The sequence below is a fragment of the Euleptes europaea genome, chromosome 15 (assembly GCF_029931775.1).
Source record: "Euleptes europaea isolate rEulEur1 chromosome 15, rEulEur1.hap1, whole genome shotgun sequence".
Taxonomy (NCBI): Eukaryota; Metazoa; Chordata; class Lepidosauria; order Squamata; family Sphaerodactylidae; genus Euleptes; species Euleptes europaea.
The window spans coordinates 44,766,029-44,784,493 of NC_079326.1; the positions used below are offsets into that span (position 1 = coordinate 44,766,029).

Below are 18,465 nucleotides of genomic sequence, written 5' to 3' on the forward strand. Positions count from 1 at the left end.
CCATGCCCAAATTTATATATTCCTGTACTGCCTGGTGTCAGATATACCTTCAGCCAGGTTCAAGGCTTACTTAAAAAGAAGAAGAAGAAGAATTGGTTTTTATATGCCAACTTTCTCTACCACTTAAGGGAGATTCAAACCGGCTTACAATCACCTTCCCTCCCCCTCCCCACAACAGACACCCTGTGAGGTAGGTGGGGCTGAGAGAATGTGACTTGCCCAATGTCACCCAGCTGGCTTCATGTGTACGAGCGGAGAAACAAATCCAGTTCACCAGATTAGGCTCCTCTGCTCATGTGGAGGAGTGGGAAATCAAACCCGGCTCTCCTGATCAGAGTCCACTTCTCCAAACCACAGCTCTTAACCACAACACCATGCTGGAGGTCTCAGATCATGGCCTAATCCTGGATCTGAATTGATTCCAGTCAGGCTACATTTTGTGGGTTTTTCTGAAGCACCTGATTGCAAAGAGACCATAACAGGAGGTGACAGTGACTACATGCTCCATGAACAGCAATGATATCATCATGCATCAGTAGGGTTGCCAGCTCCAGGTTGGGGAAATACTTGGAGATTTTTGGGGTGGAGCCTCAGGAGGGCGGGGTTTGGAGAGGGGAAGGACTTCAATGCCATACAGTCCAATTGCCAAAGTGGCCATTTTCTCCAGGGGAACTGATCTCTGTTGGCTGGAGAAGAGTTGTAATAGCAGGAGATCTCCAGCCACCACCAAGGGGTTGGCACCTTTATGCATCAAGCCTTTGAAAAGCCTGTTGCCTGTGCCCTGCCTCAAATGGCTCTTCAGGCATCATGTGTGACACGTGGACACCTTTGCAAAGAGAAGGAGGCAGGGGTGATAGCTGCGTAGGGTAAACCTAACCTGTACAGGCTGTTGGTATTCAGATGAACTTTGCACTTCTGAAGGCCTCACTTCAAAAAGGATGTGGACAGAATGGAGGGATGCAGAGGAGGGCGACGAGGATGATCAGGGGCCTGGAGACCAAGCCCTGCGAGGAAAGGCTGAGGGACTTGGGAAGGTTTCATCTGGAGAAGAGGAGGTTGAGGAGGGACATGGTTACTCTCTTTAAGTATTGGAAGAGCTGTCACTTAGAGGAGGGCAGGGAGCCGTTCCTGTTGCCAGCAGAGGAGAGGACTCGCAATAATGGGTTTAAATTGTGGGGGAAAAGGTACTGGCTGGATATTAAGAAAAAAATTTTTTACAGTAAGAGTTGTTTGACAGTGGAATCAGCAACCTATGGAGGTGGTGAGCTCCCCCTCACTGGCAGTCTTTAAGCAGCGACTGGACAAGCACTTCTCAGGGATGCTCTAGGCCAATCCTGTATTGAGCATGGGGTTGGACTAGATGGCCTGTATGGCCCCTTCCAACTCTATGATTCTATGATCCTTGAAATGGTAGGCTCAGCACCACATTAGTCCCTGGGATCGGCTGTTCATTCAATTTGCTCAGTCTTATCTCACAAATAAGGAAAGTGGTTGTTGCCTTTCCACAGTGGGAGGACAGTCTCCTCATCCTGTCACCTGACTCTTCCTCCTTGTACACCAGTGTCCCTCAGCTTCACCCTAGAAAAGCTTCCTGCACAAGCCGTGTGTCCTTAATCCTAATCTAGTATGTATGGGAGGGGCCATGGCTCAGCGGTAGAGCATCTGCTCGACATGCAGAAAGTCCCTGTTTCAATCTCTGGCATCTCTAGTTAAAAGGACCGAGCAGTAGGTAATGTAGAAGATCTCTGCCTGAGACCCTGGAGAGCCGCTGCCAGTCTGAGTAGACAATACTGTCCTTGATGGACCGAGGGTCTGATTCAGTATAAGGCAGATTCATGAGTGTTAATGTATGAAGTTGGCTGCATGTACTATAAGACTTTATAGCACTAATGCCCAAGCTGAAAAGAACTACACTGTTTATTATTGGATCTGGTGGTTGCTATTTGTTCACGGTTATTTATATTACAGTGCAGGAAATTTATGTGTATTGTTTCCCTTTTCAGCTAATCAGCTGCACCAAGGTGGTGAACAAATGGAAATCTGGTAAATAATCTCATTTCTGGCATGGGAATAATGGCTGGCATTCTCTGCAAAACATTAATTTCTCTGAAGTGTCACTATTGGGAGCTTGTTCTTTAAGCTTAGAAAAAGTGATTGTGGGGAAGCATTTTTAATAATGTCCAAGCAAATTGAAAAATTATTTTTAAAAAGGATTGAAAAGATATTTTTTTTAAAAAGCTTTTAAAGGACCTATCTCAAAATACCTGGGTCAGATCCCCACAGACACATAGGGCCCCCGTTGGCATTTGTGTTTTTTTTTTTTTTAGTGCTTTCTTATCTTGCCTTTCCTCCAAGGAGTTCAGGGAGATGTACGTGGTTCTCCTCCTTAATGTTGTCCTCATAGGAAGTGAAGGAAGTGAGGCTGACCAAGAGTGATTGTCTCGGGGTAACCCAACAAGCTTCCCAACGGAATGGGTGTTTGAACCCGGGGCCTCCACACCTTGGTGTGCATTCTGGGTCTCTGTATGTGCTCAGGGCTCTTTTCTCCTGCTGTGATCTGGCAGCTGGATCTGCGGGGTGAGGCCTGGAAGCCAAGGCTCTTTCATGTGACTTACTGGAGGTGGTGAGAGTGCTCCATTTGTGGCCTGTGGCTGCAGTCAGACTCTGGAAGGAAACTGTGCCAAAAATACAGAACAGAGCACTTTGACTAGATCTGTGAAGACATTTGGGACAGTTCCCTGAAAGTGAAACATACCCCCCCCGACGGCTTCTCAGCGGAGACAATATCAGAGGAGAGAAGATGCAAAAGAAGAGAAATGCTAATTCTGTGAGTTTAGGCAGTTCATGAGAGGGAGGGCAGGAAGGTTTGCATCAGTGTTTGGCTCTTGTGGCCCTTTCTTGCATGCCCAGGGTAGTATCAATCACCACTTTGGGGTCGGGAAGTAATTTTCCTCCAGGCCAGATTGTCCAGGGATCCTGGGGGTATTTTTTTTTGCCACCTTGTGGGCATGGAGTGGGGGGGGGTCACTGGGGGTCTGGGGGAGTTGGTTGTGAATTTCCTGCATTGTGCAGGGGGTTGGACTAGATGACGCTGGTGGTCCCTTCCAATTCTAAGATAAGAGAAGGTTTTTGGAGGACTCCTGCTTTTTAGTACATGGATGAACGACATACTTCAAGGACATGTTTTAGTCAAAGATGTCCCCCCCCCTTGCACTCATGACAATGATGAACCCTTAAGAAAATAGAAATAATGTTGAACCCCTTTGGAAGAAAGGAAACTTATGGCCTTATTATTCTTGATTCATTTGTATGGTCAGTAACGGTATGTTGGCGAAGGACAAGAGGCTTCAGTTTCATCAGAAGGGCCGAAGCATGAATTCGACTGGCTCTGGGAAAAGCAGTGCAACAGTGTCAAGGTAAGCAAAGAACTGATATCCTAGCCGTGTGGAATAGGTCAATGAAATGTCTTGTTCTGTGGAACACAGGCAGGATGGTGTTGCTGCAGTTGTCTTGTTTGTGGGCTTTCCTAGAGGCCCCTGGTTGGCCACTGTGTGAACAGACTGCTGGACTTGATGGGCCTTGGTCTGATCCAGCGTGGCTTTTCTTATGTACTCTCTCCTTCTCCCCCCCCCCCCGCACCGGATACCCTTCCTGAATTAACTTTGGTCAGTGTCCTGAACAGCTTTTGATGTCTAGTTTGCTAATATCCCATTGGGCGTATAGATACTAACTCATAGCTCCCAGAGTTTTATCAGCTGTGAGTCAAGCTAGACATCATGAGGGACAGCCTTGTTTGTCATTCATGGATCCATCTACTTTGGGTCTAAAGCTAGCTGAATGGGTGGAGCTGATTTTAATGTTCGGGAGGGACATGTGAGTAAAGGGAAGATGCATGAAGCTGCCTTATACTGAATCAGGTTCTTGGTCCATCACAGTCAGTATTGTCTTCTCAGACTGGCAGCGGCTCTCTGCAGTCACAGGTTGAGGTTTTTTGCATCACTTACTGCCCGAGCCTTTAAACTGGAGATGCCGGGGATTGAACCTGGGACCTTCTGCATGTCAAGGAGAAGCTCTGCCTCTAAGCTACAGCTACTCACCCTGTAACTTCCCTTGCTCCCACCTCCCCAGTTTCCCATGCATTTTCCTGTCACCTTGGATCAATTAGAGCCCCCCTGCTCAGCTGCTCACCCTTTTTGATGTTAGAATCTGACCACCATCCACTTAACCCCTCCTATATGCCATCATATGAAAATATGTCAACATATGACATATCCACTTAACTCTTCCTGTAGATCAACATATGACTAAACTGTTTAAAGGCTTCGACTAAACTGAGGCTATCATACTTTGGTCACATTATGAGAAGACAAGAGTCACTGGAAAGACAATCATGCTAGGAAAAGTTGAAGGCAGCAGGAAAAGAGGAAGACCCAATAAGAGATGGGTTGACTCTCTATAAAGGAAGCCACAGCCCTCACTTTGCAAGATCTGAGCAAGGCTGTTAACGATAGGATGTTTTTGAGGATATTGATTCATAGGGTCGCCCTGAGTCGGAAGCGACTTGACGGCATTTAACACACACATATGCAAACAAGAACCATGGCTGTCCCTTTGGGTTGGTTTCAAGGCTCCAAATGGGCTTGATTTTGTTGTTGTGAAGAAACAGGATTTGCCAGCCTTGTCAGCTGCTCTGCCATTCTTTCTCTTTTCTCCACCTAGGACTAGGTCAGTGTTAGGAGGTGGGATGTAGTTGGGCTGCTCCCTTCTTTTTCTGATGGTTCTCTTTCTTCATAAATAGGAGAGCAGGCCATTCCAAGAATAATTATGGGCAAGTGTCCTCAATGTTTTGCATCTTGGTTCTCAGAAGAGTTCAACGAACGAGTTTTGTGTTTTTAGCTAGAGGTCTTAAAACATACGTTTAAGGTTCCACCAAATTTTGCACCCTGCTTGAGAAACTTTCCTGCTGTTGATTGTCTTGGTATTTAATTGTGATGAGGACAGATATTTTAATACAACAAGGCACAATGCTTAACCATCAGAGTGGTGGACTCTAATCTGGAGAACCGGGTTCGATTCCCCACTCCTCCGCATGAGCAGCGGACTGTAATGTGCAGTAACCTGGTTGGTTTCCCCACTCATATGTTGACATACACATGAAGCCAGCTGGGTGACCTTGGGCTAGTCACAGTTCTCTCCGAGCTCTCTCAGCCCCACCTACCTCACAAGGTGTCTGTTGTGGGGGGAGGAAGGGAAGGTGATTGTAAGCCAGTTTGATTCTCCTTAAAAAAAGGTAGAGAAAGTCGGCATATAAAAAAAAACTCTTCTTAAGCTGAGGAAATCCTTTGTTCAAGCTTTTATTTTAGCTTTAAATGTGCAGAGCTGCTGCATAGGCAATGGCCTTGATGTACTGGTGGTCTGATTCAGTATAAAGCAGCTTCATGTGGGAACTGATTTATATCCACTGACCAAAGGCAGATGTAAGCATGGAATTTGCATTGACATATGTTCCCTTAAAATCTACAATGCTTCAATTTGAGACTCTATATGGGAAAGAAGTTATGGTGTTACATCCTGGTTCTAAACATCACATGAAGTTGCCTTATACTGAATCAGGCCCTTGGTTCATCAAAGTCAGTATTGTCTACTCAGGCCAGCAGCAGCTCTCCAGGGTCTCAGGCATTCACATCACCTCCTTGCCTAGTCCCTTTAACTGGAGATGCCGGGGATTGAACCTGGGACCTTCTCCATGCCAAGCAGATGCTCTACCGCTGAGCCACAGCCCCTCCCCTCCTCTTTCTTTCTAAACTTACTTTCCTTGAAAGTAAGTCTCACTTTGATAGAAGTTGCATCTAAACCAGCCTAAGTCCTCTGTTTTCGAAATGAAAGTTTTGAAGTAAACTCAGCAGACTACCTATCCATATTAAAGGTGTTATTTCCTAGAGCGGGAGAAGAAAATTCTTGTATATTTTTTTGTCTAGTGTGTCTGAACTACTAGAACTGTACGAGGAGGATCCTGAAGAGGTTCTCTACAATCTGGGGTTCGGCCGTGATGAACCAGATATTGCTTCTAAAATCCCGCCAAGGTTTTTTAACTCATCATCGTTCGCCAGAGGGATAGATATCAAAGTGTTTCTGAATGCCCAGTTGCAACGCATGGAAGTAGAAAATCCAAATTTTGCTTTGACAAGTAAGTAATGCCGTATGCAATTAAAGCATAATAAAGTGTTACATTGCTTTAGAGGTGAGGTCACATGTTCCGGAAATATATGGTCTCGGTTTTGTTCTTAACCTATGGGAAGCGAAAAAGCAATAGCGGTGTCAGTGGTGCAGAAACACAGAGTTGTTGTGTGGGTGAAATGGAAGAAAGTAGAAGGATGTAAGCCGCTTTGGATCCCCGCTGGGGAGAAAGGCAGGGTATAAATGAAGTAAATAAGGCGATCTAGTGGGAAGTAGAAGGCAGTTAAGGGGAGACATGATAGAGGTCTATAAAATTATGCATGGTGTGGAGAGAGTGGACAGGGAGAAGCTTTTCTCCCTCTCTCATCATACTAGAATGTGGGGTCATCTGCAGAAGCTGGAGGGTGACAGATTCAAGACAGATAAAAGGAGGTACTTCTTCACACAACGCATCATTAAATTGTGGAACTCCCTGCCCCAGGATGTGGTGATGGCTGCCAACTTGGAAGGCTTTAAGAGGGGTGGATATGTTCATGGAGGAGAGGGCAATTCATGGCTACTAGTTAAAATGGATACTAGTCATGAGGCATACCTATTCTCTCCAGGATCAGAGGAGCTTGCCTATTATATTACGTGCTTTGGAACACAGGCGGGACAATGTTGCTGCAGTCGTCTTGTTTGTGGGCTTCCTAGAGGCACCTGGTTGGCCACTGTGTGAACTGGCTGCTGGACTTGATGGGCCTTGGTCTTTTCCAGCATGGCCTTTCTTATGTTATGTTCAAAGTAGATGAATTAAAAGGGTGAGAAGCTGTCTTGAGAGAGATGAGGAGGTGTTGGACTTAATGGAGAAGGGGAGGAAAGGGGGGGAAGTAAGGATTGGTGCGGGCAAAGGTTATAGAATTTCTCTGCCCTCTTTTTACCCACATCACAAAAAACACTCACCAAAAACCAAAACCCTGCTGCTTCTATACCTGTGAGATTCTTAGGCACATAGTTGGAAATATACCTGATGGGTTGGAGCCATCTTCTCAGCTTTCTCCTCCCAGCAACAGTTTTTTCCAGCTACATGAAAGTTTATTTCTGGAGTCGCAAGACCCATGTGGAGCTGTGCAGGTTGGGAGGTTGTAGGGGGACGTTGGCAAAATCACTCCTTGCTTCTTCCGGGAGTGGAGCTCCGCTGATGTATGAGGAGGAAGAGAATGATTTCTCTGCTGTGGCCTTGTGAACCATGTAGCTTTTACTCCATGTGGCTCTCACAACCTGGGGATAAAATTTCCTGGGCTTGGAAAGGATGTGGGGGAAACAGGAAGGCTGGGAAGATCCATGGCCTCTGCATGATCCATTCCCTGGATCCAATGTTTAGTTTCCTTCAAAAGGTGGTTCCTCAGCAACTGTGGAGTTTAGTGTGTGTGGACTATAGTAGTAATAGTAGTGATCTAAAAAAGAATAAAGGTATGAAATCCTATCTGACACATCATTTTGAGGACATAGCTTTCCTTAGAAGAGGGATTTTTTTCCCTTTAAAGTCCAAACTTGTGATTTAACCAGATTTCAGAAACTTGAAGCTGTCAATGTGTTATAGCCAAGTTATCTTGCTGTGAGAAACTGAACTCTTCACTGCTTTTGTGTGTTTGCTTTTTCACCTTTGCCAGTTCCAAGTCATTCGTAGCTTCATGGCTGAATTTTACAATGCCATCCATTGTTCTGTTTGTCATCTGTTTTGTCTCTGCCAGGTCGCTTTCGTCAAATTGAAGTGCTCACTACTGTGGCCAATGCGTTCTCTTCCTTATATTCGCAAGTTTCTGGCACCCCGTTGCAGAAAATCGGGAGCATGAACTCGACGGCTTCCAGCAAAGAGGCAGCGAGCCCACCGCCTCTAACCCGAAGCAACACTGCGAGCCGTTTGATGAAGACCTTATCTAAGCTCAACCTCTGCGGGAACCAGCCGGCTGCTGAAGCGGGCAGTTGTTCAACGCCTTCGCCGGTTGAAAAGGGGAAAGCTGAAAGCGGGCAGCTTGAGGACTCTGACTCTAAAAATGAACCCAAAACACCAAAACACTTCAAAGCATCTTTGCTGGCTACAGTGAAAGAGGAGGTACCTGGCAATCAGCTGAGCATTATGGATGTTCATGCTTCCGAACTTTCTTCTGGAGCTAACATTACACAAGGAATGCAAGGCAACCACACGCCTTGTGAAGATGAGCAAAATCAGGACTCCCTTGGTCATTCAGATGGACCTAATGAGCAAGCTGCTGTTAAGGGCTCATCCGGTCTCGAGAGCGAAATACCCGTCTCGGGCACTTGTGGCCTTGAGGGTAATTCTGAGCTGCCAGAGCTTCTGATGTCACTGCCGGATAAAGAACCCTGTGCTCCGATAGCAAACCCATCCATTGTCAATCTCATACTGCAGCAGAAGGACTCTTTTGAGATGGAAGAGGTAAGTGGAAAGCACTGTGCAATGCAATATTTGTGTCCTCCATGGTGTTGGAGGACAACCGCCATGGTGTTGAACGTTAACATTCGAAATGGCAAGTTAGACTTAAAAGGCCAACTCTGTGGGGTTTTGTTTCTTTGCATTTATTGAAGCATTTATAAACCACCTTTCTCCCACACCAAAGTGGGACCCACGGCAGGTAATAACAGTAATTAGTTGTATTGCTGTGTTACTTTGCTAACAAAACCAACATGTACAATTTCTTTTTAAAAAAATTAAATTTATTGCCAACAAAATTACATCAAGATGATAAACAGGATAAAAAGGGGAAAGAAAGAGAGAAAGAAAGAGAAAGAAAGAACCAAACAGACAAAAAGATACTTCTGTTTTAGTTTGTATCGAATATAAATCTAATTAAGAAATTATTACCTGTTCTGTAGCTACAAATACAAAATTATTTTTTAAATATTCTTACAACCAAACTTTTCTCAATCATGCCTACATTCTTATTCTTTTAATCTTTAAACCCACAAATCGTCAATTCATTTTTCCCGTATTACACAAAAAGCCAACATACACAATTTCATAGCTTTAATGTTTTGTTCTTTTCTGAAACCCCTTTTATGTAACACCTGTAAAGGCACCTCTCTGTAGTGTTCTGAGGAGATGTGTATTATGCCGCCTCCTTTCCTTCCTTAGCGTTTCCTACATAGTTTCACTGCCACAAAAGGTTCTCATAGACTTCCTAGTTGAACCCCAAGAACGGGATGGCTTAGTTATATTTGGTAGAATGACAGAACAGTCAGCATGTGGGAAGGGGGGTGGGTAAAAGGGGATCCTTCATACTAAACAAAACATCTGTTCTTTTAAACATATATAGAGTTTATTTGAGGTATAACTGCATAATGGTGCCTGTAGAGTTCATGAGCGTAATGGTTTCAGGTAGGTTCAGTTCTTCTTTCTCTCTGTGTGTGTGTGTTAAGTGCTGTCAAGTTGCTTCTGACTCATGGCGACCCTATGAATCAAAGTCCTCCGAAATGTCCTATCTTTGACAGCCTTGCTCAGATCTTGCAAACAGGGCTGTGGCTTCCTTTATTTCGTCAATCCATCTCTTGTTGGGTCTTCCTCTTTTCCTGCTGCCCTCAACTTTTCCTAGCATGATGATCTTTTCCAGTGACTCTTGTCTTCTTATAATGTGACCAAAATACGATAGCCTCAGTTTAATTATATTTAGTTATATTTGGTAGAATGACAGAATGGTCAGCACGTGGGGGTGGGTGTGAAGTAAAAGGGAATCCTTCATACCAAACAAAACAGCTGTTCTTTTAAACATATCTAGAGTTTATTTAGAGGTATAACTGGATAATGGTGTCTGTAAAGTCCAGGAGCGTAATGGTTTCAGATAGGTACAGTTCTTCTTTCTCTAGAGTTCCTTAAATAGACTTAGCCACAAAGGCTTATTTTCTCACTAGCTGCTTAGGCTGCTAATTTCCACAAAAGCTTAATTTCCTAACTTGCCACCAAGAACACATTCTCCACAGCAGCTCCATCAACTCTCCTCCCTCACACACAGAACAAAACTCTCTCCACAAACAAGTCAAGTCCGCCCCCTTGGGAACAGGTGCCATCCAATCATAATTGTCCCCCTCTTTCTTACTCTGGAGGCATGCATTTTAAATCAACAGCAACATACATCTTGCAACATACATATTGCCACATTAAATCACACAAACAAAACACAAAATATTTACATAGCAAAACAACAATGATTTGGTCATTCTCATCAATCTATAATTGAAGAGAGCTCAATTATCCAATTTTTGCTTGAAGATAAAACCCCCGCTATTTCTTACGATGTAGCTAAATTTTGCCGGGAGGCCATTACTAAAAGGAATGTTCAAAATAAAAAGGGTGATATTATTAGTGATTCATCAGATGATGAGTGACGGGTACAATATATAATGTGCAATGTTTATTTGGTACTTTGTTACGCTGATAATGTATTTAATCAGTTTATTTTAGGCCATGTTATTTTACTTTTTATTTTTCCTTTTTCCTTCTATTTTTTATTAATGTTATATAGGTACCTGTATTGCTTTGTTATTTTATGCTGGCCAATGGCCGTAACAATAAATTACATAGCAAAACAACGCAATAGCTATAACTGTGCCCCCTCCCACAAACCATGGAACTTATAGCACTAGGTTCTCGGGAGGTTCCCCCCTCCCCACATCTAGGCACTGATCAGATCTGGAACTGCTTAGCTTCAGCAAGACAGCTGCATTATGCCATGAGCTGCTTTAAGACTCACGGGGAAAGACAATATTGCTAGGAAAAGTTGAAGGCTGCAAGAAAAGAGAAAGAAAGGAAGCCATGGCCTCAGCTGCCAAGATCTGAACAAGGCTGTTCATTATAGGATGTTTTGGAGGTCATTAATTCATAAGGTCACCTTACATTGGAAGTGACTGTTCATAACACACACACACACACACTTTAGTTTCAGAATTTTAATCCATGCAAGTGAGAAATCCCAGATGTCACAACCAAAAATAGGAATAATTCCTCATTTTTTGTGGGTGATAAATCTTAAGGGACATATTTTCAACAATAAGAAGGTGTTGAAATGTGACAAAGGGGCTCCTAGTCTGCCACTTCCCTAGCTTTGCTTCTGCAACTTTTCCCCCATAAGCAGAACTCGACAGAGATGTTAAAGCAGGGTTGTTGTTTTTTCCATGTCACCCTGAAGCCTTTGAGGTTTGTGCTCCTTTAGGAAGTCTGTTGCTGTCAAGATATCCACTGCGGGCATGAGTCAGAGCAAAGTTTCCTCCGCCACTTTTTTTTGTGTGTGTGTGTGGGGGTCCTCTGTTCTGCGGTCCAATCAGGATTCTCTGCAGCTGGTGCCTACTGTTGATATTGGCTAAGGAAGTTGGGAATGGGTGGAGTGGGGCAAGGCTTACAAAACGGCAGACCGAAATGCAGGCCCTGTTTGGATCCTGCGGCCCAAACAAAGGACGGATGACCGAAAGAACAAGTAATAGCCACCCCAGTATCTCACCGGCAAATCCAGACCCATCAAATGGCATGTAAGATAACTTATATATCCTTGGCCGGGATAGTGGGCGGGATACAAAACTAATACATCATCATCATCATAAATCAAATAGATTTATTTTGAAAAAAAATGCAGTATCTGTTGTTTAAACTTATATTCATCTATATTTGTGTTCTGTTTGAATTATGGAAATGTGTGTTTCATTTTTATCTTTCCTCATGTTTTGGCCATGATAGGACAGATCTAAGAGCTTTGTACTGCAGGTGAAGGCAAGGGTGTTAATGTACTGCAGAGGTTCCCAAATGTTTTGAGTCATGGAGCACTTTTCAGGAGAGAAATGCATCGCGGAGCACTAATTTCCCCCTAAGCACCTATATTCTAAACCGAATGACAGTAGTGTTTCTCTTTCCAATCTGTTCACGGAGCACTGGGAGATGTTTCGCGGAGCACCAAGTGCTCCACGGAGCACAGTTTAGAAACCTCTAATGTACTGAGTGGCTACAGACAGCGAATGTCTGGCTTCTTTGGGGGAGGGATCTGTTAGATATTGGATCTTTTTCTTAAGGAAGTGCCTAATCTGCACGAGGGTTGTGGAGGTGAATTTTAAAAAGATGAAGGCAAGATTTGTGAACCATTCTGAGATTAGAAGGGATGTGCATCTGTGTGTTTCCAATTATAAGGTTTGATTTATTCCTTTGCATGGGCTTCACCCTTTCCCGTGGTCTTTCCCCACCCAGTTATGATTTACTGTGATATGTTCTGAATCCCATGTGTCCTGCCTTTTCGTCTCAGTGCTCTCTGGCAATCGCAGCGTTATGAATTTAGGACAGACAGCACTGTTTAGATTCTTCTGAACCCCCTGATGCAGACTGAACATTATTGTTGTTTTTGAATTGGGAAGAAGGGAATCAAATGTCTTCATCTGCGCTTGGTTGTAGTCATTGGGAAGTTGTTGGATTCGGTTTTTTGTGTTGCTGGGTTCTGGCTATTGGCTTGCATGAAACCAGTATCCTGAATCGCTGGTCAACAATGAAGAATGATAACATGGTTAAGTGTGGTTTGTGAAGAGGCATTCATTTCCAGCATGGTGTAGTGGTTAAGAGCAGCGGGACTCTACTCTGGAGAACCGGGTTTGATTCCCCACTCCTCCACATGCAGCCTGCTGGGTGACCTTGGGCCAGTCACACTTCTCTCCAAACTCAGCCTTACCTACATCACATGGTGTCTGTTGTGGGGAAGGGAAGGTGATGGTAAACCACTTTGAGACTCCTTTCGGTAGAGAAAAATGGGGTATAAAAACCAACTGTCCTCCTCCTGCTCCTCTTGTGCATCCAGCGAACTAAAGGCTGCTATGAGGCCACAGAACCTCTGCCCAGAGAAAACTCTTCTTCACTGCATCATTCTGTGATCTGGCTTTCTTCTTTCCAGTAAGCCTCCACTGGGGTAATTCCTCTTTTACGTATGATTGAGTCATTAAATCATTCCCAGTGCACAGACTCAGCATGTCTTCTGTGGAGGAGGCTGCCTGTTATATCTCTGCATGAGCTACTGCAATGTGTGCTTTTTCTGGTCCGGAAACATGCTGAGAGTAGTGGCATGTGCAAAAAAAGAGGTAAAATTAAAACAAACTTGCCTGTGCCATCAGCCCTCAACTGCCTGGTTTGCTTCCCCTTTAATTCTTGGTGGATGAAGGTCATAAGGAAGAAGGTCATACGGAGGCCTCTGGGTGAAGCATCTGTCCCACCCTGATATCTTGGACATGGTAGTGGTAGATCAGGTATTGGGAAACTGGGGAATGTCGTTCTTCAGGCTGTCCAAGACCAAGCTATGGGCTGTGGCTCAATAGTAGAGTGTTTGACTTGCATGCTGAAGGCTCCAGGTTCAATCCCCAATTAAAAGGGTCAGGTAGTAAGTGATGTGAAAGATCTCTGCCTGAGACCCCTGGAGTGCTGCTGCCATTCAGAGTAGATAACCCTGGTTGTGGTAAGCTTGCAGTGCACTCCAAAGCAGAGTTAAAGGTAATGGTAGTCCCCTGTGCAAGCACTGGGTCATTACTGACCCATGGGGTGACGCCACATCACAATGTTTATGAGGCGGACTATATTTATGGGGTGGTTTGCCATTGCCTTCCCCAGTTGTCTACACTTTACTCCCAGCAAGCCAACTACTCATTTTACCAACCTCGGAAGGAAGGAAGTCTGAGTCAACCTTGAGATGACTACCTGAAACCGACTTCCTATGGGATCGAACTCGGGTCGTGAGCAGAGCTTCGACTGCAGTACTGCAGCTTACCACTCTGTACCACGGGGCTCCCTATGGTAGAAGAAGAGTGGGTTTTTATATGCCGACTCTCTCTACCACTTAAGGAAGAATCAAACCGGTTTACAATCTCCTTCCCTTCCTCTCCCCACAACAGACACCTGGTAAGGGTAGGTGGGGCTGAGAGAGTGCAGAGAGAACTGTGACCGACCCAAGGTCACCCAGCTGGCTTCATATGTAGGAGTGGGGAAACCAACCCGGTTCACCAGATTAGCGTCTGCCGCTCATGTGGTGGAGTGGGGAATCAAACCTGGTTCTACAGCTCAGAGTCCGCCATTCAAAACCACCGCTCTACACCATGCTGGTCAATGGGCTTGAAAAAAGGTAACTCTTCTTAGTATTGCACTACAAGGGTCTGACTCATGGCTGCTTCATGGGCAAGTTCATACAGTTGATGTTAGATAGTCCACATATCCCAAGTCTCCTTACACCCTGGACACAGCATACATCTTCTTAAATACAACAAATACTAATATGGACATAATTGTATCTTTTGTATTTACTGCCTCTTAAAAAAAAGTATTTTTTCCCCAACATGAAGCATGAAAATAGGAGGGGATATGTAGGGTTGCCAGCTCCGGGTTGGGAAATACCTGGAGATTTTTGGGGCGGAGCCTGAGAAGGGCAGGGTTTGGAGGGGGAGGGACTTCAATGCGATAGAGTCCAGTTGCCAAAGCAGGGAGTTCCACAATTTAACTGTGCGTTGTGTGAAGAAATACTTCTTTTTATCTGTTTTGAATCTCTCACCCTCCAGCTTCAGCAGATGACCCCCATTCTAGTATTATGAGAGAGGGAGAAAAGCTTCTCCATGTCCACTCTCTCCATACCATGCATAATTTTATAGACCTCTATCATGTCTCCCCTTAACCATTCCAAGCTAAACCGCTCTAGAAACCGATTATATGCATGATGAAGACCATGAGTACAGATTTAGGGCTCAGTACCTAAATATACCACATATCTTCCGCAACAATGCAAGTAGTTTCTCTTAACTTCTCTTGAGAAAGCAAGGGTGTTGTAGGGAGTGATGGTCTAGGGCTTCAAACCCCATCAAATTGATTTTTAAATACTACTTCCTGAGTGTAGGTTTCTGCACAAGCCATGAAGCATTTCACCTTCATATCCAGAGACTTGTAAAGTTTTTATCATCGCCATAATATCTTATCCAAATACTAAAATGTTATGAACCTCAAAACATTGTGTACTTAAGTGAAGCGATGAGTTTAATTAAGTTCCCAAGTTAACATCGAAACTGGCGCGCTGGGTCGGTATTCTCTAGTTTTTAGATTTAACTTCGGTGTCAGAAATGACAGTAGGCTTAGAGGTCTTGTATTTTTGGTGCAATTAAAAGACATGCCAATGTAGTACTTATTTGTATTTTATTTCAAATGTTTTGACCCTTCCTTTCGAAAAGAATTTCCTAGCTGGCTTCCATCAAGACATACATCAGAAAAACCCCTTGCAGTAGACCTTAATCAACAGCCTATACAACTGTATGCAACAGCAAGAGAACTCGGGTCAGGAAGGAACATTGCTCCCGACCAGATTGGCCTAGGATCCTAGAAGTTTGTTGCGTTTCTTTGGGCATAGAGCAAAGGGTCACTGGAAGAGTGGGGAGGTAGTTTTGAATGTCTAGCGTTGTGCAGGGGCTTGGACTAGATGACCCTTGGGGTCCTTCCAGCTCTACGTTTTTTTGTTTTTGTTTTTAAGATCATTAAAAGCTTATGCAAATAAAGATGCTTTAAGCTGAAGCACAGTAAAGTAGGTGCTGGTGAACTTTTCTTGGGAGGGTATTCCGTAATTGCTCCATAACAGAATGGGTCCTTTCTCTAGCAGCCTTTTCCCTGACATTCTGCGGATGGGAGATGCCCAAAGAAGAACTCTTTCCTTTCCCTAGATTTAACAACAATTGGCTATTTATCTACCATTTCACACTTAATTTTTTCTTGACACTATAAAGAGAAGAGTTGCCACATCTCTCATGCAATTCACTGATCTATTTGTCAGCAGATAACGCAGTATCCACTTCTCAGAAAGTTTAATTAACTATTTTCCCCAGGGAGTAATATATTTATTTAGTGCAGCATTATTTTGTGAACATGCTAAAACAATGTGGACTCTGAAGATTATCTTAAAGCTCAGGCAGGTTCTGTATGGAAGCAGACTCTAGGTTCCCTGGTCCAAAGCCATTTAGAGATCTGGGATTGTATATTAAGTCTGCATCCTGTAGGGCTGAGTTTGTAAATGAGAATCTTTTCCCACTAAGAGCTTGACAAAGGCAGTTGCTTTTTGTCCTTAGGGGAGAACTAATTTCTTTGGTTATCTCATGCCAAGATGTGTGCAGGGGAGTCATTTGTAAATAACCTCGCTATGCGTTTGGAGCCCTTGTTGACTTCTCTGGTCGTATGGCATCGCTGCATCTGTTCCCATTTGTCCCTCGTTCCTTTGCCCATCTCCTTCCCTACCCTGTTCACTGTCATGTTAAATAAATATGAATGTCATTGGTTGGCAGCAGGTGGTGATATATGTTGCAAGAGTGGCATTTCTAATTTGATGTGCATGACTTTATGTGTTTCTACTGTGTGGGTTTCTGTTTTGGAGGCCGCGTTGTAGAAAGGCCAGATGAAATATTTTAAATAAATAAAATTAATCCTCCAATGTCAAATTTTAGATTGGAATCTGTTTGGGGCAGGACGCTTTCTTGTGCTTAGGCTATAAAATGCTGTGTATGTTGACAATTCTGTATTCAGTAATAGTGATTTAATGATACTTGGCTTCTGATCTGTTCTGAGCGGGACAGTGGAAGAAACTAAAGGAAAGCTGGCAGAATTCAGCTTATAGCCTGTAGTAGATGACATTTCTTTATTCACAACTAAACATTCCTATTATATAGCATAAAGCTTTTGGTCTTGTTTGCATAATACATTGCTTCCAATGTACTATTTAGTATTGGCCATGGTGCTGGTTACTTTGTTTAAATGTGGTTGTTTTTCAGCATAGGTGTTTCTTGTGGTTTTGTTAGATCTGTGAACAGCATTTTTAATGCAGTGTTTCACTAGCCATATAGTGCGCATTGTATAGTTGTTCGCTTTTTAACAGAGGTTAAACATAAAATATGGAGCAATTGCTGAGGGCTACATTGGGTTGCCTTCAAGTTACATATAAAGGCAATATATCATTAGGGCTGTCAATTCGGTTCGGCCCGAACTGAAAATCAGCCGAATTTCCCCTGATTCGGTGGTTTTTAGTTCGGGAGGAACCGAACTCAAAACTGGCGGGCAACCGGGGGGGCCGAATTCAGCGAGTTCGGGAGTTCGCGAATAAATTCGGCAAATTCGGCCGTCAGTAAGCAGCATAACCGTCAGTAAGCAGCATTCTCCTCCCCCGGCCAATCGGTGGCCAAGCTGGGTCTTCTTCTGGCCAATCAGTCAGGATTGAGTACGAGGAATCAGCTGATGTGCGGCCCGGCCCGGCCAGGGAGAGAGAGAGAGAGAGCGAAATCCTCGTGTGTGTGTGGGGGGTGCTTGTGCACATTCACTCCTTTCTGTGGCTGCAGGGGGCATATTTTTGGGGGTACAGACACAAAACTTTCACTGGAGCTTCAGATGAAGCTTCTTAAGATACCCCCAAGTTTTGTAAACATTGGGTCAGGGGGTCCCGAGATATGGGCTCCCCCCTTTTTCTTTCCATGGCTGCAGGGGGTGCATTTTTGGAGGTACAGACCCCAAACATTCACTGGAGCTTCAGATGAAGCTTCTTAAGATACCCCCCAAGTTTTGTAAACATTGGGTCAGGGGGTCTCGAGATATGGGCTCTCCCCCTTTTCCCTTCCCCCCTTTTTCCATTTATGTGGCTGCAGGGGGCGCTTTTTTGGGCATATAGCCCCCAAACTTTTAGCATAGCTTCAGACAATTATTCTTAAGTTACTACCCAAGTTTTGTAAAGATGGGTTCAGTGGGGGCAGAAATATCACCTCCCCCCTTTTCTCTTTCCATGGCTGCAGGGGGCGCATTTTTGGGGGTGCAGATCCCAAACTTTGAGCGGAGTTTCAGACCAGTGTTCTTAAGATTCCCCCCAAGTTTTGTGAACATTGGGTCAGGGGGTCCCGAGATATGGGCTTTCCCCTTTCCCCTTTCCCCTTTTCCCTATTGGGATGAATGGATCAGCCGATCCTGTGCATCTTCTCCAGAGCAAAACCTCCCGTGCCTAATTGGAATCATCTTGGATTACAAGTCCTCTTCAGCCCCTTTTGATGGAACAGAAGACAGCCACAGTAAGACCCCTTTGGGGGCTTTAATCTATAATTTTTCTCCTGTGTATGTGTGTGTGTGTGGGGGAAAGCAGAGTCTGTGTGTGTGGGGGGAGGGAGCAGTTTCTGTGGGTGGGGGGGAAGCCAAAGGGGGCTTTCGTCGGTTCTGCCTGGGGTGTGTGTTTCCCCTCGAGTCTCTCGCTCCCTGGTTTGAGGGGGGAGGTTTCAGTTGTG

The 18,465-nt window shown here is 44.4% G+C and overlaps 1 protein-coding gene across 1 annotated transcript in view; it reads left to right on the plus strand.

The window, feature by feature from the left end:
* The window catches only part of ITPRID2 (ITPR interacting domain containing 2), an 80,403-nt gene that overhangs the window by 23,214 nt on the left and 38,724 nt on the right, over nt 1-18,465 (plus strand). Inside the window, exons 5-8 of the mRNA XM_056861254.1 lie at nt 2,004-2,043; nt 3,318-3,416; nt 5,979-6,187; nt 7,911-8,614. Of these exons, the coding sequence (XP_056717232.1) occupies nt 2,004-2,043; nt 3,318-3,416; nt 5,979-6,187; nt 7,911-8,614 (1,052 nt within the window). The remainder of the gene's footprint in view (nt 1-2,003; nt 2,044-3,317; nt 3,417-5,978; nt 6,188-7,910; nt 8,615-18,465) is intronic.